Here is a 24,230-nt window from a genome sequence, read left to right as displayed (position 1 = left end):
TTTCTTTAAAAGCAGATTCTGTAAGTGGCTGGAGACCAGTGGGATGACTGCTGTTATCCCCTCTAAGTGGACTAAACCTAAACATAGGGATGCCGCCAATGGGTTTGGCTCTTGCTTAAGGGCTTGCAGAATTCTGTTAAATGGAAACAAGCTGGGTGTCATTTGCGCAGTGAAGTCAGTGTTTTAGGTCTCCCAGGGATGACGTGAGAGCTCAGCTTCTGTGAAGAGATTACAGCCAGAAATCTTATATTATGACACTAAATGCACTCTACATCTGATACTAGCACATTTGTTGCACCTTTCTTTCAAACGCCAATCTGTCTGCAGGTAGTTATCACGCCCAGTCACTCCACAGGCTAAAAAAAAAAAACTCATATTATACTGATAGCTCAGGTCTCATGAAAAAGCATTAAGTCCGTAATAACAAAACCCCTATTAGCCTGCAGTGAGGAGTAATGGTGCTATAACAGCCGTGAATCAAAATATATTACAGCTCACATTGGTCAGTAATGCAGAATGAGAGAGACCACAGGAAGGACTGATGAAGTTCAGAAGCAGATCTCGGCTTTGGAGTGGACCGTCGTGGACCAGCCGTTGGTGTCTAAATTATAGAATGGCTGCGGAACACCTCATCTATCTGTCAGTCAAGGCGTGAGAGAGGCAGGATCGATGAACATTCAAGTGCTGTATCTGTACTTTCAGAGTACTGGGGTGTGTGTTGGACCGCCTCTGCCTAACACTACAAGGAGAAAGGGGGACGAGAGTCCTGGGCCCTCTAAGAGCAACGTGATGTGAGAAATGTCAACCTTACTAGCCTCACGGCGGCCTCCATTTTTTTTCTTCTACGTGATAATATTTTTCGTCAGCCAGAACGGTGGAAGGGAAATATCCGTTTAAGTCACAAGCAAAGTGTTTTCTAATCGTGACCCTGTTTTGTGTTTCCATTTGATTGACAGTTGCAACTTCTATTTACACTTGTATGACAGTTGACAATATTTATATAATGACAACAGTTTGAACAACAGCAACAGATTAGTTTTACACATTATATATGGTGTAACAAATGTCTTTGACCTTTGACGTTCCGCTGCTCGGTTTAGTGAGATAGCGGTCCAAAGTCAAGTAAATTCAAGTTTATTTATATAGCCTTCAATGACCGGTCCCGGTTGATAGATGCGGAATCCTCCATCCAAACCATACCATAGCGATGTGAACGGAACCTGGCTCCTTGGTTGGAAGGATATTTTTAGCTGCACCTTAATCTTGTACCCATGATCATCAAACAGCCTGACATCAGCACTGTGTGTGTTGGGGTTCCTAATCCTTTGCTCCCCATTAGATTAATATGCAGACGCCAGTTTAATGATCACAATGGCTAAATGCTTGGAAATTCGCAGCATATTTGTCATCGGTGCCATAGGTCCTGCAGCGCATTAAACTGTCTCAATTATTCATCCTCATCCTCCGTGCCCTCGGATAGGAAAATGCTTGCCCAGGTCAAAGAATCAACTTTCACCGTTTTGCTTCTCGAAATACAAATCCCCTTAAAATTGAAGTATCTCAATGGATTTGACCTCCCGCTAGCCTATTCAACTCCCTGAGAAGCCAAACCTCTGCGGGAGCCCAAGTGCTGAAATTATATTTATCACCTTGACAGTGGAAAAAAGGGCAAGCTTTTCCCTTCTTCTCATCATGAATAAATGGGAGCATATCAAATGAGCTGACATCCATGTTCATTGCATCCGTCTATTTCCTGCATATTGTTCCTCTGCCAGTGGGAGACTTGCCTCTGCCACGGGGTCATGCAAAAAATAGCATGCTCTATTTTACACTATTTTCAGATACATCTGGCTTGCTCCCCAGATCACTGCAACTGCTAACTAACATCCCGCCTCCTTCTCCTCCAGCAAATTGGCAACTTGCGACAATCAATTCAACTGCGATGCCCTGTGGGAGGTCTTCCTCAAATGTAGTCCAGGCCAGGCAGACGGTAAAGAAAAAAACAAAACAAAAAAACACACACACACAAACAAGATCTATCCCTGCAAGAGTCACCTGCAGCCAGGATGAAGGTACGCGGGAAATAGTGCCTAAACCAAGCAAAAAATGGAAAAAAAGTGAGTCAGATAAAAGCAGAGATCAATACACGCTGATCGTCACTCTAAACTTGGCTGGAGGAAAATGGGCAGCCATATTGCATTAGTCCGCAGGATGGTTCTCCTTGAAGTGGTGATGTGAGAATCCTACTAATGCCTTTGACATTTACAAATAGGCCGGCCGCAAAAAAACGTCTCAAGGTCTCGTACATCAGTGTGCACGGATGCTACAATAATAACCATGTCTTCTACTCACTCTAGTGTTGTCTGGAAATGTTGTGTGCTCACAGCGAAATACAGGAAGTCAATTTCTATAAGCCGAGAGAATCATATTCAATATTTGCACATACATTTGAGATTATCCAGATTTTTTTGCAAGTGATTGCATCAAGAGGGAAGATGCATCCTTGTTGAAAATGTACTGACTGCTACGTGACTGAAGAAGAAAACCATAGTAAGGCATAAAATAAAAAATAAAAACAGTCTGAAGATAAGATGATATGGTTAATTAAATACCAGTATTTGCAATTATTTGCATACAGTATGTCAAGCAGATATCTTTTGCTTTTGTGACACCTCAAACTATAAAATAAGAGAAACAAGACTGAGAAAGAGCTCTTGATTGCAAAAAAAAAAAAATTCATTCACAGATATACAACTAAGAAAGCGACTCAATTATCACACGTCTCAAGTTCAGCTAAGAATCATGACACACACTTTCAACAACCGAATGAGACAGATACATATTCTTCTTATACCATACATATGCATAATCTGTTCGAGTGTCATTTGCCTAAACTTGTCTCACTTCCCACATGTTGGTATTTCTCACCCTCATATTCGACGGGACAAGCTGAGATTCACCCTCTAATCTTTATCTTCAACTCAAAAGCTGTGCTGATCTCCAATCCAAAGCAATGCAACAATGCCATCTACAGGGATCTGTTTGTCGTTACAGTAGTTACAAACCTGAATTTCACAGACAAGATGGGCAAAACCCTCTTTCACGTGTAGCTGAAAAATGTGCTTGACCAATATACTGTACACCTGTGGCAGTAAATGCTTGGACTCCAGATGACAAATATAAACATCCACGGCAGTGAATGACTTAATAACGATATTACAAACCCAACCATGTACAGACATCATTTGCACTTAGTTTAGCAGAAATGATTTTTAGAACAAACTTTGCCATCATTATCTAAGGTTGTCTGCATTTTCTTTGCTACAGTAAACTAAAACAATGATCAGCTCTCGTCTTAATCTTAACCTTGTTGTGACTCGAGCAATTAGTAGTGCAGCAGCCAGTCGTTGAAAATAGTGAAGCATGTTTTCACTGTCTGTTTAGAAAAGCAGTGTTGACAGTACATGGGGGACAATAAGCAAGATTCACGTCACATTTAAAGGACAATCTCATCATCAAGCATGCAGCAGCACGTACAGGATTCTCATCAGAAAGTGACAATAATGATAAGTGTTGGTGTATCCCTACTCAGTAGCCACCATTGTGATGTATCGTATTGTTGACTCTTACGGTGGTCTACAGTTGGGCCTTTTGTACCATAAGAATCAACAATACGATACATCACAATGTTTGTTACCAGTGCTACGTCTCTTATGGCGTGTCAGTGGTAAATATTAACATTTACTTTGATGTTTACTTCTGTTTTGACTGATTTCACTGAGCTTTGGTGCAAAAAGCATGTGAATGAATCCTGTGAAATGCGCTTGCATAATTAATGTTTTTTTTTTTAAAGATAAGATGCCTGGGGTACTCTAAAGGGTTTTCTTTAAAGCAAATAATTCCCATTTGTATTTGAATACAAAATATGCTAAAATGAATGCTGCTTAGCGGCAAAAGGATGAGTCAACAACTGCACTATTATTCAGTTCCCGCTACATAGCTGTTGAAGTCGCAATAATAATACAACCCCAATTCCAATGAAGTTGGGACGTTGTCCATCCATCCATCTTCTACCGCTTATCCGAGGTCGGGTCGCGGGGGCAGTAGCTTTAGCAGGGACGCCCAGACTTCCCTTTCCCCAGCCACTGGGAACGCCTCGGGGCTCCCGAGGCGTTCCCAGGCCAGCCGAAGGATGTAGTAGTCTCTCCAGGGTGTCCTGGGTCGTCCCCGGGGTCTCCTCCCAGTGGGATGTGCCCGGAACAGCTCACCAGGGAGGCGTCCGGGAGGCATCCGAATCAGATGCCCCAGGCACCTCATCTGGCTCCTCTCGATGTGAAGGAGCAATGGCTCGACTCTGATATCCTTCCGGATGACCGAGCTTCTCACCCTATCTCTAAGGGAGAGCCCGGACATCCTGCGGAGGAAACTCATTTGGGCCGCTTGTATCCGGGATCTCGTTCTTTCGGTCAAGACCCACAGCTCGTGACCATAGGTGAGGGTAGGAACGTAGATCGACCGGTAAATCGAGAGCTTCGCGTTTCGGCTTAGCTCCTTCTTTACCACAACGGATCGATACAAAGTCCGCATCACTGCAGACGCTGCACCGATCCGCCTTTCGATCTCCCGTTCCATTCTTCCCTCACTCGTGAACAAGACCCCAAGATACTTGAACTCCTCCACTTGGGGCAGGATCTCATCCCTGACCTGGAGAGGGTATGCCACCCTTTTCCAACTGAGGACCATGGCCTCAGATTTGGAGGTGCTGATTCTCATCCCAGCCGCTTCACACTTGGCTGCGAACTGCTCCAATGAGAGTTGGAGGTCACGCCTTGATGAAGCCAACAGAACCACATCATCTGCAAAAAGCAGAGATGCAATACTGAGGCCACCAAACCGGACCCCCTCTATGCCAATAAATTCTGTCCATAAAAGTTATGAACAGAATCGGTGACAAAGGGCAGCCTTGGCGGAGTAGAACCCTCACCGGAAACGAGTCCGTCTTACTGCCGGATATGCGGACCAAACTCTGACTCCTTTCGTACAGGGACCGAACAGCCCGTATCAGGGGGTTGGGACGTTGGGTTGGGACGTTGTGTTAAACATAATTAAAAACAGAATGCTAGGATTTGCAAATAATGTTCAACCTATATTTAATTGAATACACTAAAAAGACAAGATATTTAATGTTAAAACTGAAAAAAACTTCATTGTTTTTAGCAAACAATCATTAACCTAGAACAGCTCTGCAACACGTTCCCTGCAACACGTTCCAAAAAAGCTGGGACAGGGTCATGTTTACCACTGTGTTACATCATCTTTTCTTTGAACAACATTCAATAAACGTTTGGGAACTGAGGACATTAATTGTTGAAGCTTTGTAGGTGGGATTCTTTCCCATTCTTGCTTGATTTACAGCTTCAGCTGTTCGACAGTCCGGGTTCTCCGTGGTCGCATTTTACGCTTCATAATGCGCCACACAGTTTCAATATGAGACAGGTCTGGACTGCAGGCAGGCCAGTCTAGTACCCACACTCTTTTACTCCGACGCCACGTTAATTAAAATAAAATTAAATGTGTTTCGCCTTGTCTTTCATGTTTTCTTTAAAGAATTGTACCCATCTTACAAATTCTGCCTCGGTAATCAAACATATGAGCACAACTGTGTGTTTTCTCATTTACTAAATAAAAGTAGGGCTGTGAATTTCAAAATAAGAGCAAGTAAATATGAAGAAAGTATTACATGCTCAAATAAAGTGCTTAAATTCAGAATAATTCTTTTCAAAAACTAACAAAAGATAATATTTTATGCTTTGATCATATGGGTAGAAGCAAAAACATGCAGTGTAAAAATGCATTATACATAGGTAGAAAGGTTTTCCAGAATTTTGAAGTCAACTTGGGGGTGCGTATTATACAGGGGTGCGCATTATGCATGAGAAATTACAGTAAATAATGTGCAACACTTTCTTTCTAAAAAAAATCTCTGCAAGTGTTTACCAAATGATCACTTCTCCAACATTCCTCGGAAATCACAATGTCCATTACTGGTGGGAGGTTAGCAATGGCAATGTTGGTGACCCGTCATAATTAGATTTCAAGATGCTGTATTATTTGTATTTTGTTCAATATGAAGTGATCTAACTTCGTCTTCACGAAACTAACCAAGGGCAATAATGTAGTTATTTGTTGGGTCAACCCAGCTCAGGCAAAACACTGTGCAGTGGCTATACTGCCAAAGCTGATGAGACTTCAGCCTTATCTCATCCATCGAGCCATCCATTTTTATCCGACAGTATATAGTGCTGAGCCTGTGAGGGGGCACAGGGACTGACCACCAATCACAGGAGTAAAGCTTACAGTAAAGACAGATAGACCCTTAACTCTATCTCGTCCTTCCATCAAATTACACACACACACAAAATCACATTAATATTTGGATAAAAACATTATAAATGAAACAACGCAAACACATGCAAGTCACGTGGCTTACATACTGTAGTACATCTGTCAATTCACATGATCTGCTATCACTTCAGCACACGAGTCAAAACACCATCAAAAATGGAGCTGACTGTTTAAATAAACCCACTACTGACAAACAAGGATTATGAAGGTAATGTTTTGCGGTGTTGATTGACACGTCAGAATCGTATGTATGTAATTGTATGTATCCTATGAATTATGCCGATTTCAGTTAAAAATGTGATGGCTCAATAACATCTTCATGAGCTGCTTTCAGAAGCATCATTCTACTTAAACCATTTCAAACATGAAATGTACGACGTACAACAAATGATAGACTTGCATTTCTGAAATGTGTTTATGCTTAACATACAAAAGGGTTGTTTCAGTTTATAGTATTATATATCATATATATTGAATTATATATCATATATATTGTATTACCAGTTTTTAAAGTATTTGTAGTTTCAAAATTGTATCAATCAGGGCTTTGGCTGAATTGATTTGAATTGCATCTTCGAGAACGGAGACCCTTGCCAAAAGGGGTAACTTTCTTCTCTAAAAAGATGAAAAATCTAAAGGCCTGCTGCCTCATACAAGCAACTAAAGTGGTTTGTGCTGGCTGAGCACCAAGATCACTGACTATCATTACCATTCTCAGTCGAGTACGCTCAGTAGCCGCGATACACAAAAGGAAAAAAAGGGATGAGGATGAGCAAAACAGAAAGGGGACAGGAAAACACAAAACTCGTGCCAAATTCTCTCTTCCCTCTTGTCCAAAGAAAATACATCAGACATTTTCACACAACTCCTCATGTGTTTTGCGGCTGTGAAAAGCTACATTAGTAACATTAAAAAAAAAAAAAAAAAAAAGCAACGCTCATTATTGTGATGTGAGATTTTCTCTTCAAGTCTCTTCTGTCTACATCTGCAGTAACACTTTGCAACACACTGGGGGTCCCAGGCACACGTTGCCAAACATCAATTATTCATCCTCCCAAAACAAGGAATGTTAAGATGAATTGGAAATGCAAAACAGCATTTTTCAGCTGAGTGAAAAAGGCACAAGCATGTTTTAGATCACACAAAGGTATTTAAGGAAGAAGAAAAAAAACGTTTTGGGTTTCCAGGGCTCTTGATAGACGGCTCACCTGCTTCTTTGGAGAGTTGCGTGAAGGCCTCCACTCCTTTTTCTCCATAGCTGCCCTCGGAGGCGATGGTGGAGACGTAACTCCAGCCCATGGCTCGGATTATGTCAACCATGGCCTGGGCCTGGAAGGAGTCTGGAGGAACCACCCTTGAGAAGAAGTCGTAGCGCCTGTCATCACTCAACTCCGGAGCTGTTGATGCATAGCTGATCTGTGGAATCTTGAAGAGGAGAAGAAGAGAATGTTGACTCCAGGAAGGGTCAATTGTAATTTGAGCTTGACATGCTGATAAGTGTGACTTATGCCTTGAACTGTTTCTTGGAAAGCACTTGCTTGAGTCCCCATGGTTGCCTGGCAACTGCACTCAGGGTGGTTAAATGTGGGTGGAGCTATAATAGGCAACATTCTCTGGATCACAACAGTGGTATGATTCCTTACACCCTCAGTTTAGTTATTGACTGCAATGTAAATTAGGGGTTGAAAGACTCCAGATTTTTTTTTTGTAATCGACACTAAGGTGATAATAGTTGAGTCGACTTTGATTAATCTATGACGTCATTGGTATTTTTTTCACTTGTCAACTCGCGGTGCGCCCCTCCAAACACAAGTTGGCTCACTCATTCTCCCTGTCATACTCGGTTGCATAGTTACAGTATATTGGCTCGTCTTATTATAGTTACAAGAGGGCGTTTGGTGAATTCACTGACGGCTGACGTGAGGATTTAAGGCTGCTCGTCAGCTATCGGTAGCGGTTGCCTTTTCAGATGGGTGTGTATTTATTATATTTGAGGACAGACTTGCATATTTTGCAAGTGAACATGGTCCCTATCTAATTTATATTCATTCCAAGATGGCGCCTACCAGTGTGGTCGCCTCGGTAACGCGCTCTCTAGTATTGTTTTTGTTTTTGTGTTTTTCGTCCGTCTTTGGAGACCTTACGCGACTCACTTACACAAGGGAAGACCTGCTAACCATCAAGGAGGCTACTCCGGACTTTCTGTCACCAACTTTCGCAAATCCGCTCAGTTTTTTCCCCGAGTTACTCACCGGAGCGGCGTCTGCGGTTTTCGGCGCATGGACACAGAAGCGGCGCCACAGAGGGAAACGGGCCGGCATTCAGGTGAAACTCCGCAAGAGAGGACACAGATTGCTGTTCCCGTCGATCCACCTCACGAATGTACGCTCCCTACCCAACAAAATGGACGAGCTTCATCTTCTGTTAAAGACCAGTAAAGACTTCGGACGTTCCGCGGCCATGTGCTTCACGGAGACCTGGCTTTGCGATGCTGTACCCGATGGCGCCGTTATGCTTCCCGGTTTCCACATTCATCGAGCGGACCGCGACATGGAATCATCGGGGAAAACAAAGGACGGCGGGATATGCCTCTATATCAACGAAAAATGGTGTACGGACGTCACGGTGCTCAGCACACACTGCAGCCCGCATTTGGAGTCGCTATTCTTAAACTGTAAACCCTTCTACTCGCCACGTGAGTTCGCATCGTTCATCCTGGCTGCAGCCTACATTCCGCCTCAAGCTAACACGAACGCCGCACACTTGCTGAACAAGTCAACGAAATTGAAAAAAAACACCCGGACTCACCCCTCATTATTCTCGGGGACTTTAACAAAGCTAAACTCAACCACGAACTCCCTAAATACAAGCAGCACATCGACTGTCCTACCAGCGAAAATAATACTTTCGACCACTGCTACACTACGGTAAAAAACGCATGCCGTGCTATTCCTCGTGCAGCCCTGGGCTCGTCTGATCACTGCTTAATTCACTTAATACCGATGTACAGGCAAGAACTTAAATGCGCAAAGCCTACAGTGAAAACAGTGAAAAAGTGGACAAATGAAGCCAAGATGGAACTTCAAAGCTGTTTAGACTGCACAGACTGGAGTGTCTTTGAAAATTCAGCTGGCAGCCTGGATGAACATACGGACACTGTCACATCCTATATCAGTTTCTGTGAAGAGGTTTGTGTACCAACAAAATCTTTTCGCACATTCAACAACAACAAGCCGTGGTTCACTGCTAAACTTAAGAAGTTTCGCCAAGCTAAGGAGGACGCATATCAGAGCGGGGGCCACCTTATCCACACGCAGCATCAGCACTGGGGCGCCGCAAGGTTGTGTCCTCTCTCCGCTGCTCTTCTCTCTCTACACGAACGACTGCACCTCAGCGAACCCGACTGTCAAACTCCTGAGGTTTGCAGATGACACCACTGTCATCTGCCTCATCAAGGACGGTGACGAGTCTGCATATCGACAGGAAGTGGAGCGGCTGGAGCTGTGGTGCGGCCGACACAACCTGGAGCTGAACACGCTCAAGACTGTAGAGATGATCGTGGACTTCAGGAGGCATCCTTCGCCACAGCTGCCCCTCACGTTGTCCAGCTGCCTTGTGTCAACCGTCGAGACCTTCAAGTTCCTGGGAATTACAATCTCTCAGGACCTGGAGTGGGCGACCAACATCAACTCCGTCCTCAAAAAGGCCCAGCAGAAGATGTACTTCCTGCGGCTTCTGAGAAAGCACGGCCTGCCACCGGAGCTGCTGAGACAGTTCTACACAGCGGTCATCGAATCAGTCCTGTGTTCTTCCATCACAGTCTGGTTCGGTGCTGCTACAAAAAAGGACAAACTCCGACTGCAACGGACAATCATAACTGCTGAAAGGATTGTCGGTACCCCCCTATCTACCATTGAGGACTTGCACGCTGCAAGAACTAAGACAAGGGCGTGCAAAATCCTCTCGGACCCTCCGCACCCCGGTCACCAGCTCTTCCAGCTCCTTCCCTCAGGTAGGCGCTACCGATCAATGCAAACTAGAACTAGTAGACATTCCAACAGCTTCTTCCTTCTTGCGGTCAACTTCTTAAACACCTAACCTATAATTCCATTACAACAAGCTGGCAATTTTTTTTTTTTTTTTTGACTGAATTCGTTGTCACATTTATGTGGGGCCAATTATGCATTACTCGTGCACTCACTGTAGTTGTCTCGCCATGCTGCACTATTTGCATATACTGGCCACTCATGCCAGAGTAGTATCTGCTCCATTTGCACACTGTTTGAGGAGTATCTGTAACATTTGCACAACCAACATTGTCCCAGATTATCGCACTACTCGTCACTTTAAACCGCATACACTCCTTGAAGTCTCAGCGCCCCTTGCACAGTGGTCATTGCACCGGTCTAATGCAATATTCGTCATTCGAACTGCTCTAAGTGCTGGAGGACTCTGCATCTTTTTGCACAATTATTTTTTGTCAATGTCTTTGTCTCCAAAGTGTTCTGTAAATTGACTGTCTGTTGTTCTAGAGCGGCTCCAACTACCGGAGACAAATTTCTTGTGTGTTTTGGACATACTTGGCAAATAAAGATGATTCTGATTCTGATTCTGAAATATTGCCACACACTTGAGGTACTGCTGCTCGTTTGCAGCACAAACCCACCACTTGTTGATTTCAGCGTTGTGCCAGTGTTGTGAATGCCAAAATACGTGGTTTAATCCACTTCAAGCTATAAACGTTGAGGAGTAAAGTCGATGCATCGACTAGTTGGTTACAACAATTAATGTAAATATTAAATTATATTCATTCACGCCTATAGATATGATTAAATATGCCATTTTCATACACATCTTTTATTTTTTTGTCAATCCATCTTGCTTGACTTTTTTTATGTAGCTCAAGAACTCTGCATCGTTCACGATCATTATCAAATATGGATACATTCTGCCGAGTTGAAAGTTATGTGAGAAATAATCTTTCGGCGTACTGACACTTTTAGCTTGTATCGACAACTGCAAGAATATTGGGTCTGCTCTGAAAAAGTATTCTCTTGCCAAGGGTTACAATACTCCACTTTGACATCTCATCGCTGGATGTAAAAAGAATGGAAGTATAAGAAATAAGAAAGGGACATATAAGAAATAAATTCAAATTTAAACCATGAATGGGTAGGAGGTTGTTGCTCATTTTTCACAACTTAAACATGGGCCTTGCACATGTACCGTATATCAGTTGAACATCAATTAAATGCATGTTCCGCTGCTCCCACTAGAGGACGGGTTGACAAACTAGCTTGCGAATCAAATGTTCAATTCATGTTTTGCTACATCAATAAATGATCATGTGAGCTTGTCCAGGATATTCCTTATGTAAGTAAGCGTTCTTTTATTGAGGCACGTGCGGCTATTGTCAAATGCTTCTCACGTCACTGAAGAATAATTGAAGGGACTTGTCTTCACTGCTTGTCAGGAAGAGAAGCTGCACAGTCTCACATGCACTCATTGAAAGGCAGTATGTCTCCAGAGATTGGTCTTCAACACGAGATAGAGGATCACATCGAAAAGTCAAAGGATTTGTTTAATGGCTGATTTTCTGAGCCACAGCTCCCCCTTATTATCCATTGAAAGACAGTCACAAATGCCTTCTTACACCATGATAACAATATTTCAATGGAACATTAAAACTTAGAGAATTCAACAAGTCGTATTCTTCCAGGGACTGAAGCTCATTAAATGAACTAACAGCACGCTATGTATTTTTTTTTTTTTTTTAATGACACACCACAGAGACAAGTGTTGTTAACAACCCTGACAAATTCAAATGATTAAAAAAAATCCTCAAGTGTATAAAATGTGACTTCAAAATCATGATAAATCAAATCTGCTCTCAAATGCTGTGGGTCTGTCCACTGAATGCGCTAAAAATCACACACCAGCTGTTAACTGTCAATCAAATACAACTACTACAACCAGAAAAATGCATCTATCTAATACCTACGCATCCCTACATGTTGGAAATGGGTAAATTTATCCGCTAAAAGCGGCTGGAATATGTCCCGCAGGGTCATTGCGGGGGTTTCCACAGCACAACAAGAGACGCTATCCACCGGCAAGCTCACCAACTAGCTCACCAGCTAACTGCTGCTCCTCCCGGTAGCGGACGGGCAGCGGGCTCATCCACGGCATCTCGTCCTCGGTTGAGAATTTAAATAATGACACTGAGCTATTATGTAAATTGTGGCTTCCAGGGATTTGCAGGGTGTAGGCATAGCTAGCTAACTGCACGCCCAAAGTGGGCCTTGTAATAGTAACTTGCAATTGCTCTGGATAACTACTGATGTGAAGGAATGGTTCTTACTGAGTGGGGAGGGTGGACTCATGCCAGATGCCAAAGTACGTCACGGGGAGAGATTTTAGCTAGACCCCATAAAAAAACAAAAAACAAAAAAATCAGGAAAACTAAAATGGTGAAATACAGTTTAACGTGATATCCCCATAATTCAGCACGACATAGTAGGGGTTTAAATGACCTCAGATTATTATTTTTTGACTGCCCTCACCCTAGAACCCCAACTGCTGATGCCCACACAAAGGATATTACTTGAACAGATAATAAAGGCTTTAATGATGTTTGACGGAATTTCGATTATTTCCTCTGGAAAGAAAATTGAAGTTATAGCATAGAAAGTATGTATAGGCCCAACCAAAAAGGTTCAAATGTATTAAGTGGAGTTTAAGTTAAGATGTATTCTTAACAAGGACTTCAAATGCAGTTCTGAGGCCAAGAATGGACTTTTCTCCAGTCCTGACCTGCTTTTGTGAGCATTTTGTGAAACGATGTGTTAACAGTGGCTGTCCCCCTTAACAACAGCTTTTTAATCACACTCATTTATCACGATCGACCAACTGCTGATACTGTCAACTCAGCAGTGAGTGTACATGCAAATCGACGAAAATTATCTCATTGTGCAAAAGGCTAAATCAATCAAACTGTCACAAATATGCAAAACAATACCTTTCCCCATAAACCTTCCGGAAATATTTTAATTGTGAGTTAGCATTTTGTTTTGTTTTTACGCCTATACATGATGACCTATTGTAGTTTTCAGCTGTATTTCCCACTCATAATGCTTTACATATGTCTTATAATTTAAAAAAGTAAAATTTGACGATCAAAGCTGAATCGCTTATCTTTCTCCCTGCACTGTGAATCATCACTGAATCAAAACACAGCCGAGCGGAGGAGGAAGGACTGATGTCGGCTTTCCCCCGCAGAGACGACACATGGTCACAATTCTGATTAGAATCAATCGGGAGTTCACCTTTGATTAGGATCAAGAACACCTCCAAACCAGTGCAGTCAAGAAGATTTTCTGACTATGCTGGAGCAATGTAGCACGTAGAATCCTGATATTGTTTTTCAGTGGCGCTGCCCTACCGGTCAGCTGAGTCACATTGAATAAGAATTGTATTAAAAAAATAATAATAATAATTTTTAAAAAAGTGAAAACATGAAAATGAAATATTTTCATAAAAATATTACAGATTATCTGTATGTTTATTTTTAGATGAGTAGGATAAATATATAGTATAGTATATATAGTATACTGTTAATGATGAGTAAGTCATTCGTTTGTGTTCAGACACCATTTACCGTCTCGTTAAATTGGGACATTCGGGGCGGGGTCATGTACAATGCATTGCCGAGGCAACGTTAGTGACCGATTATGAGTTACATGGGTTAACCCTGGCAATATGGTTGAGTGGGAGGACCACTAGCCTTAAAGGTGGATGATTTGCTGTTGATGATTTTGTTGATGCGGGTTCGAACCTCGCTAGCGTATGTAACGTATGTAGCGTTTATATTTAGCTTTTTTTTTATAAAAAAAAAAACAATTTGAAATGCCTTTCACAATTGAAATGCCGTGTAAAAAATTGTTAAAACTCAACTCAACTTTATTTATATAGCACTTTAGCAACTACAGCTTTAACAAAGTGCTGTACTGATTACTCAACATCATAACATCATAATAAAAACATAAGACAATATCCATCCATTTTCTGAGCCGCTTCTCCTCATAAGGGTCGCGGGAGTGCTGGAAGCCTATCCCAGCTGTCATCAGGCAGGAGGCGGGGTACACCCTGAACTGGTTGCCAGCCAATCGCAGGGCACATAGAAACAAACAACAATATTGAAATAATAATAATACGATCATAAATAACTACATAAAATGTTATTTTCTGATTAAACTGTACAAGCGCTACCTTGATATTGGCATATTATTAGCGCCCCCTGGCAAAAACTCCGCGAGCCACCACTGATTGTTTCTCCTTTCTGTTGAACTCCAAAATTTCAAGAATCTAAAATGCTAATGAGAATTGTACTTTTTTACAACAACAGATGCTACGCAACGTGTTATAATACGCAGCCCGTGTTTTAAATCATTGAAAATAATTGTCCAACAGGTGAAAGAAGGCAGAGGAAGAAGATTGGCCTGTTGGGCACTCATTAAATAGAACCCCAATTCCAATGCAGTTGGGACATTGTATTAAACATAAATAAAAACAGAATACAAAGATTTGCAAATCATGTTCAACCTATATTTAATTGAATACACTACACAGACAAGCTATTTAATGTTCAAACTGATAAACGTTATTGTTTTTAGCAAATAATCATTAACTTAGAATTTTATGGTTGCCACACGTTCCAAAAAAGCTGGGACAGGTGCCAAAAAAGACTGAGAAAGTTGAGGAATGCTCATCAAACACCTGTTTGGAACATCCTACAGGTGAACAGGCTAATTGGGAACAGATGGGTGCCACGAGTGGGGATAAAAGGAGCTTCCCTGAATTGCTCAGTCGTTAAAAGATGGGGTGAGCTTTACCTCTTTGTGAACAAGTGCGTGAGAAAATAGTCGAACAGTTTAAGGACAATGTTCCTCAACGTAGAATTGCAAGGAATTTAGGGATTGCATCATCTACGGTCCATAAAATCATCAAAAGGTTCAGAGAATCTGGAGAAATCACAGCATGTAAGCGGCAAGGCCGAAAACCAACATTGAATGCCTGTGAACTTCGATCCCGCAGACGACACTGCATCAAAAACTTACATCAATATGTAAATGATGTCACCACATGGGCTCAGGGACACTTCAGAAAACCAATGTCAGTTCGGCGCTACATCCGTACGTGCAACTTGAAACTCTACTATGTAAAGCAAAAGCCATTTATCAACAACACCCAGAAACACCGCCGGCTTCTCTGGGCCCGAGCACATCTAAGATGGACTGATGAAAAGTGGAAAAGTGTTCTGTGGTCCGACGAGTCCACATTTCAAATTGTTTTTGGAAATTGTGGACTCTGTGTTCTCCAGGCCAAAGAGGAAAAGAACCATCCGGACTGTTATGGACGCAAAGTTCAAAAGCCAGCATCTGTGATGGTATGGGGCTGTGTTAGTGCCAATGGCATGGGTAACTTACACATCTGTGAAGGCACCATTAATGCTGAAAGGTACATACAGGTTTTGGAGAAACATATGCTGCCATCCAATCAACGTCTTTTTCCTGGATGCCCCTGCTTATTTCAGCAAGACAATGCCAAACCACATTCTGCACGTGTTACAACAACGTGGCGTCGGAGTAAAAGAGTGTGGGTACTAGACTGGCCTGCCTGCAGTCCACACCTGTCACCCATTGAAAATGTGTGGCGCATTATGAAGCGTAAAATACGACAACGGAGAGCCCGGACTGTTGAACAACTGAAGCTGTACATCAAGCAAGAATAGGAAAGAATTTCACCTACAAAGCTTCAACAATTAGTGTCGTCAGTTCCCAAACGTTTATTGAATGTTGTTAAAAGAAAAGGTGATGTAACACAGTGGTAAACATGACGCTGTCTCAGCTTTTTTGGAACGTGTTGCAGCCATAAAATTATAAGTTCATGATTATTTGCTAAAAACAATAAAGTTTATCAGTTTAAACATTAAATATCTTGTATTTTTAGTGTATTCAATTAATAGGTCGAACATGATTTGCAAATCATTTTATTCTGTTTTTATTGATGTTTAACACAATGTCCCAACTTCATTGGAACTGGGGTTGTAATACAATTTAAAAAAGGAAAAAGAAAAAGAAAGATCAATCTTGAAGGAAACACACACACACACATATATTTTACACTGCAGACACCAAGTTTTCCTATTTCCAGAAGTTGGTATTGAATTCTGCTGGATATTTTGTCACATGTGGCACTTGCTGACAATTTTTCAATCAAGGCTGTCAGGAGTAGACTTTCATCCATCTTTCTTACGTCTACTTGCAGTGATGGCTAAATATGGCGGTGGACACACAAACTTTGATTTATGAAAGAGGGCCATGGAACGTCTGGGTTCAAAATGCCCGCCTCCCTGAAGACGTCTGGATGCACAAACATCAATTTCTTTTGAACAAAGTGTAGTAACTCATCATGCAGTCTAATCAAAGCACTGTATGAAAGCCATCAATTTGTGTTACAGTGATCAAAAGCAGCCTGACACTGGAGAAACACAGGAATTGAGAACATAGTAACCAGCTAATGGGATCACTTCAACTTGCAGAGTGTGAGTTATAGCTTTGACCCACAACGCAAAGCGGGTCAAGCGCACAAAGCTGGCAAATTGAGAAGCAGACGATCTCAAGCTAAAGATGACTCAAAGTCTTTCAAATCACACCTGCACAAAAAGGTCACTTCCATATGTGCTTCCCCCCCCATCTGTTGGACTGATTCAAAGAGGGAGCACTGTAGCAACAAGGACGATTTGCATTTAAAAGGACTCATCTTTACCAAATGAGACATATATTTGATGCATTTGGTCGTAAACGCTATGGCGGAATCACAAGGTGTTAGCGGTTTGTTGAATCTAACTTAAGCTGCGTGAATATTTGTCTCTCCGGAATCACTCGCGATGTCGGTCCTTTTACCTTTGTTCTGGGAGCGTACCCTATTGATATAGTTCGTCTCCTCTCGCTCCTTATCCCCTAGGAATCGACACCTCTGTTCAGCACCAAAAATTCATGTTATCCGCCCCTTCGTTCAAATTATCGCTTTGACCTCAGGCCAATGAAGGTGGCGACCGTTGATTGTGGAAGGACTGATATGTGAGAATTAAACTCAAAAGGTAAACTCAAAAGAGGTGTGATTACAATCAAACACCTTTGCCCATGTCTGACAACTAATGAGCTATAAGTACTACTACTAATCCTTTTGTGTCAAATGGGATTGAAATCAAAATTCTTGGATGGATTACAATGATTATCTCGTAGGATTATTGTCTAGAACGCTATCAAGAAAACAGTTGTTAAAATGAATTAATGGCAATTTGAATGGCTAGAAGTATAGAGCGAGAGTAAAATATTGCCAAGAATCAGTACCACTGCAGATACAGTAACTGTGTATAATAAAGGGTACATAATTCCAGATGTTCCCTAAAATGTCATGTCACAGAGTAGCAACCTGTTTTTAAAGAACTTTTTTTTAACAGGTTTATATTCTTTTATCTCAAATGTTAAATCACAAATAAGGTAGTAATTTGTTATCCTGTTTGGACCTTGGAAACAAAAGAATTACCTTTACTTCCCTTTAGCGATTAAGATCCTAGATTGTAACCTTATACTCAATTACTGATTTCAGAGGTGACAAATGTGAAAGCCGTAGGCGAACAACTTTGATGTCTGGGTGAGCAAATGGGATGCACCTACGCTAGAAACTAGAATTTACGCAAAGTCCTGCAACCTGGCTCATAACAGTGTATTTAAATGCCTTCGAAGTATCACCGGCTTTTCTTTACAGCTCATCTCCAGTCGAAAATAAAATTCAATCACACTATGACTGTTTATTTTACAACTTTAGCCCTGGCCTCGACCTCTACCTCAGTGTTTCCTAACCTTACAGGAGCCAAGGTACAAAGTTTACAGAAGGAAGATCTCATAAGAAATCACTGCTCTACCTCAGGAAGGTGCGCTCCATTTGCTTAGCCAAAAGATACGAGTTTAATTCGTTCCGTGAACACTTTCGTAACGCAAAGCACTCGTATCTCAAATCATCTTTCACCACTGAATGTAAATGTCATTAATCCATTACAGCCTCAAAAAATAAACATTTACTTAAAATTATTTTATTGAGGTAAAATAGTACTGTAAAATATTTTTTTATAAAAACATACCGTAATTACATAATTAAATAGAATTTAAAGAATTAAACCGTTTGTCATTTTTTGCTTCCATTAAATGGTCATTATGCTGCTCCTTCTGGTATGCGTGCCTTGGCCACCTTGTGGCAGTACAATACATCCATCCATTTTCTGTACCGCTTATCCCCACTCGGGCCGCGGGCATGCTGGAGCCTATCCCAGCTATCTTCGGGCGAGAGACGGGGTACACCCTGAACCGGTCGCCGGCCAATCGCAGGGCACATATAAACAAACAACCAATCGTACTCACATTCACAGCTACGGGCAATTTAGAGTCTTCACTCAACCTACCATGTATGTATGGATATACATGTAGCCAGAGGATGCGTCGCAACTCCTCTGCCCTATTAATCATTCTTCGCAGAGGATAAAGAATATGCCCATGCTTATTGTTATATTGTCTGTCTAATGTGTTCAAATATTTGTTGTTGAAAGAGTTATAACAGTGCCACAGAGATGCTAATAGCGGACTTAAAAGCTCAGCTATGTGGTTGTTTTAAATACACAATGTGTAAAAAACAGCAAACTTTAACCGGGAATGTCAAGAAACAGTTGGAAACCTCTTTTTTGGGGGGGTGGGGGGAATTGAAGAATCTGCCTAACTGCTAATTGCAAGACTATTTATCTTATTTTTAGTTTTAAAAAACTAGTCTGATAACACTTAAAATAAGACTCATCCCCTAAAAAGTAACTTGTTTTTAGACAAATTCCACTTGGCATCCATATATCAAAAGTGTCTATGTCTGAGGAGAACAGAGTAACTCTCCCACTGTGACGCTGACTACAGACAATGTTCATCCCCAATGACTGGCAACAAGGTGAAAGGGTGACCGTGGTGCCTGCAGACAGCCCACATGCACTGCCACTCCACCTTTCATGACCCAATCACAGGCAACAGAGTGGACGCCAAAACAGAAGGATTAACAATTCCCCCTTTCAGCATCACAATTACCCACAGTTGATGTCTGGCACCTGTCATCTGCTGTATAGATCAACGTTTGGATTGCTGAGGGTAATCGCCTGCCTTGCTCTTCAATGCATCTGTCCTGACAGGATCGATGGAAGGAAAACACAAAGGTCTCTTATCGGGGGCACTGTTTTATTGATTTACTCGCGCAAAGTGCTGCAGCTGCCCTGAATAAAAATGTGTTAGTAAAGCCTAAAGTGGGAAAGAATATTAAAAAAAACTATTTAAAAAAAAAAAAAAAAAAGGGAAGATGGAGGTGAGGTGGGAGCCGTGTTTTGTAATATGATTGGTGACATTAACTGACAATTTCAAGCCGAACGTTTGCAGGGAGGTGACAAAGCGAGGTTATGTAAAGGTTACGCATCTCGGCGAGCGTGAATGCTGAGCAAAGTTAATTAGTCCGCCTTGGCCTTTCTGTTGCATTTCAACATACGGGCCGCCCGCAAGCACCACCGGCCGCTCTAAAGGAAGGTGAGATACAATTAATGCTTGTGCTTTAACTTCACTCGTCTGCAAACATGGAGGTGATGAGTGTACACAGCCCACATTTACACTTGGAGATGCATCTGGCTGCTGCTTCTTTTCGCTCAGATGCCACACACAGAAAATAAACAAACATTATTATTTGAAGAGAACTATGGAACATAAGGAACAACATGAGTTCTTCTTGGAGGGGGTGGCGGGTGGAGGGGGAACGGCAAGCATCTACCCTTGCCCTCTGAGAGCCGGAAAGGGTGCAGATATGACAAGACAGGCTGTCTCCACAGAAAAGAGAGCGCTATGATAATGCAGACGCAAAAAAAAAAAAAAAAAAAACTCTCTGAAAGAGTGTTCTTGCAGACTAAAGCAAACACTGAGAAGAAAACACCATGTCAAAAATTAGGCACAGTCTATCGTCCAGCATGGTTCCGCTGTACACCAGGAAGTTCCAAAAGAACCGTCGGGGAGCGGAACCGAGATGTTTCCCATGAGCACATCGAGCTGGAGCCGCTCCACAATGCAGTCAGCGGCGCATGGCTCTTTTTGCCTTTATTTGCTGCACGATTAGCCTCCGAGTGTCTCTTGTCACCGCTCAGCTTCTCTTCTCGGATTCTTTTCGCAGTGGTGCAAAACTGACGGTGGGGTTCTGACAGAAACCCATACTGCCTGTGCACAGATTGTCCTCATAACACTATAGCACAATGACACATACACACTGTAAGTAGGATCTAAAATGATGATGCCAAGAAGCCATCTTGTGAAAGCATTTTATAAGCGTTCACATCCTGCCCATAATGGAATGAATTTCATCTTTGAGATTTATTTGTAGCGGTGAGTCAATATACTATATATATTTTTAAATAAATAAATAAAGAAATAAAGATCGCGTCAGATAAATAAAGCCTTTAAGGACAGTAAACTTCACTGCTAAATCAAAACTGTAGATGAGGTAGTTTGGATTCAGTCATCAGTTATTTGTCAGATGGTCAGAGGTAATGACTGTGGCCATACATGCAACCTCAGGCTGAGCTTTGGTAATCTCTTTGCACCAGAGCAGGGCGCTGCCAACACATTGGAGGGCGATACAGTGTTGGAAGCTGACAGCTTTCCCTCCTCCATCTCCGTCACTCTCGCCCCCTCTTTTGCTGCCCATCTGTGTCTCTCACTCAAATATACCTTTTGCTACATTTCATCACTGTAACCTCACACAACCGACGACTTCCTTTCTGCCTCTCTCAGGAGTCTGTCACACAACTCTGGTTTCAAATGAATGCAAAATTGCGGTTTGGTTGTTGGCGCGCACGATAAACGATGTGAAAATTTGTTTAGTTACTGTGTAAACACTAAAAACATCTGCAGAAAAAGTGCATGCGTGTTAAGTGTTCAGTCCAGTCATGCGCAGTACTTCACAACCAACACAACAGCGAATCACTTGCACTGATGTTTGTGCTGCTCAAAATAATGACTTTGCTACTGCTTAACTGTGAATGTTAATCCTGACTTGTATTTACACACATGAAGCCAATTTACCCTTCAATGTCTAAGTCCATTTTTACTTCATTTATATCTACTTTAAAGTGACTCAAATCTGAGAACATTTTATTCTACTACAGTTGGGTACTGTTGGGTATATGTGTGTCTGCGCGACATTATTTGCTTTATTTTGTTAATACCAGTAGGCTACTCATATGCTAATATACCCATCCATCCATTTTCTGAGCCGCTTCTCCTCACTAGGGTCGCGGGCGTGCTGGAGCCTATCCCAGCTATCATCGGGCAGGAGGCGGGGTACACCCTGAACTGGTTGCTAGCCAATCGCAGGGCACATACAAACAAACAACCAATTGCACTCACATTCACACCTGCGGGCAATTTAGAGTTGTCAGTTAACCTACCATGCATGTTTTTGGGATGTGGGAGGAAACCGGAGTGCCCGGAGAAAACCCACGCAAGCATGGGGAGAACATGCAAACTCCACACAGGTGGGGCCGGGGATTGTACCCCGGTCCTCAGAACTGTGAGGCAGACGCTCTAACCAGTCGTCCACCGTGCCACTTGCTAACATATTAACATGGCAAATCTGAACCATCCGCTTACACTGCAGCTCGAATTGAAAATATTTAATGCACTCTCTTTCTTCAGTGTGCAATGTACAGTGGATATAAAAAGTTTTCACTCCCGCCTTCAAATGCCAGGTTTTTGTGATATAATAAAATGAGACCAAGATAAATCTAAAAACTTATTGTGACCTATAACCTTTACAACTGAACTGAAAACAAGGGGAGGTAAAAATGAACAACTGAGAAAATGTGGTCACACACCCTCCTATAACAGGGATGTGGCTGTCTTCAGAAATAAACAATCACACTCAAATGCAGGTCAAACGGGAGTAAGCGTTTGCATATCAGCCACATAAAGGGATGTTGCTCGACTGTGCTTTTCCTGACATTTTCGTGTCATATCTTACAGCACAAGCCACGGAGATTCCCTCAGCATTAAAGGAATCTCATTGTTGAAAGCAATGAGAAAATAATTTTTCCAAGGTGGTACACATACCACCATGGGACACAGAAAATATGGCACAACAGTGGCATTCCCAAGTACTGGAGGTCCCTCCAAATGCGATGAAAAGACGCAAAGAAAACAAATCAGGGAGTTCAGAGGGTAATAAAAACATGCTGGATTAGACCAAGGAGGACAAGCAATTACATTGTCTTGAAAAGTGTTGTGAAACTTGGAATTGAAATTAAAAAATTAGAATGATAATCATTTTCCTCCCTCCCTCCATTCCCCCACCATCAGTCTCCATGCAGACACACCCGCACAGATGATCAGCATGCACTTCCTGCCCAGCGTGGTCTTCAGGCTGCCAGTTTCCCCCCAAGACGAGACAATCTGCCCTCAGTGCTTTGCTCTCATAGCAGCCAACATCTCCTGCCGACTGTCGTTGGTCTTTTTCCCTCTCCTGCTGTATCATCTTTGCAATCTGTCATGTGCATCTCATCGGGTTGATTGCATTTGTGAGGGTGAATTACAAAGCGACGAGGACCTTTGTTTTATGTTATCCAACAGGGAACTGGCATATAGTGCTCTGTTATACAATTTCCCATCCATTAGCCATTCATGGTAACTACAGCATTATGGGTATGGCTATTTACACAAGGAGCACTGGCATGTATTTAGAGTAAGTCTGCCTCAAGAATACAAATCCTTTCCTCCTTACAGTTTCTAGCTACTATTCTACCATCAACAAGTAGTTAGTTGCTCAGTGCGCGTATGCCGCTTGGTGCTGGGGAAGTAGCGCACTATGCATTTGTTACAAAAGAACGGATGTACAGTAGTCACAAACTGCTATTTGAAAGATATCCTCAAATTTCATTCAAAGAGTGACCAACGCACGGTGAGATGTGACTACCATGCCAAGTTCGGATCATATTTACCAACTGCAGGAGGTGGAGATGTCATTGTTTTCGCTGTGGTAAATTCCACTCCAGGCAAACACCTTGCTGTGATTGGAATCACCAAAGAGGCAGTGATGAGTGAGTGCCTTGGCTTGTATTTGGGGAAGGGCTTTATCGCAAAGGCCGGGTCACGTTCACAAAAGACTCTGTGACAAAACCTCTCTGGCCGACAGCATGGACATAAACGAGCCTTTTAAGGCTTAAAAACAGCGGCGCTCAGTGAGGTTTCAATGGATCGATGTGAGATTTTGTTTTGAAGGCAATCTTTGAGACACCTTAGCTCTGTGTTTCCCAACCTTCATTTTGCCAAGGCACCCATTTTATATTAGGAAAAAATAAATCAAAAAATCTCACAGCATACCACCTCACATAAATGTCACAAAAGTATGACTGCTGTAATAATGATGATCTCGTCTCAATTTACTAATAAATTGACTACGTGTTGAAATCAGGACCTGTTTAATTTAACACAAACAATATATATACTCACAGGAAGCCATGACTTAATCTGTTGCGTGAATGGTGGATATGTATCCAGGTTTATTGTACTTTCTGCCATTTAATGGAAGAGGATTTAATTGTTCTGCAGGATCAATATATACGTGGCTGGGATAGATAGATAAACAAAAATATAGTTGTCATTAATAAAGAGTATTTTTTGACAAATTAAAGGCCAAGTTTGCAA

General features: G+C 42.0%; 1 protein-coding gene across 1 annotated transcript in view; it reads right to left on the bottom strand.

Annotated features, from left to right (window-relative positions):
- The window catches only part of grm7 (glutamate metabotropic receptor 7), a 116,271-nt gene that overhangs the window by 58,129 nt on the left and 33,912 nt on the right, over positions 1-24,230 (bottom strand). The window contains exon 2 of the mRNA XM_061698372.1: positions 7,614-7,830. Coding sequence (XP_061554356.1) covers positions 7,614-7,830 — 217 coding nt within the window. The remainder of the gene's footprint in view (positions 1-7,613; positions 7,831-24,230) is intronic.

This window comes from Phycodurus eques, chromosome 1 (genome assembly GCF_024500275.1).
Source record: "Phycodurus eques isolate BA_2022a chromosome 1, UOR_Pequ_1.1, whole genome shotgun sequence".
Lineage (NCBI taxonomy): Eukaryota > Metazoa > Chordata > Actinopteri > Syngnathiformes > Syngnathidae > Phycodurus > Phycodurus eques.
This window is presented reverse-complemented; position numbering and strand designations above follow the sequence as displayed.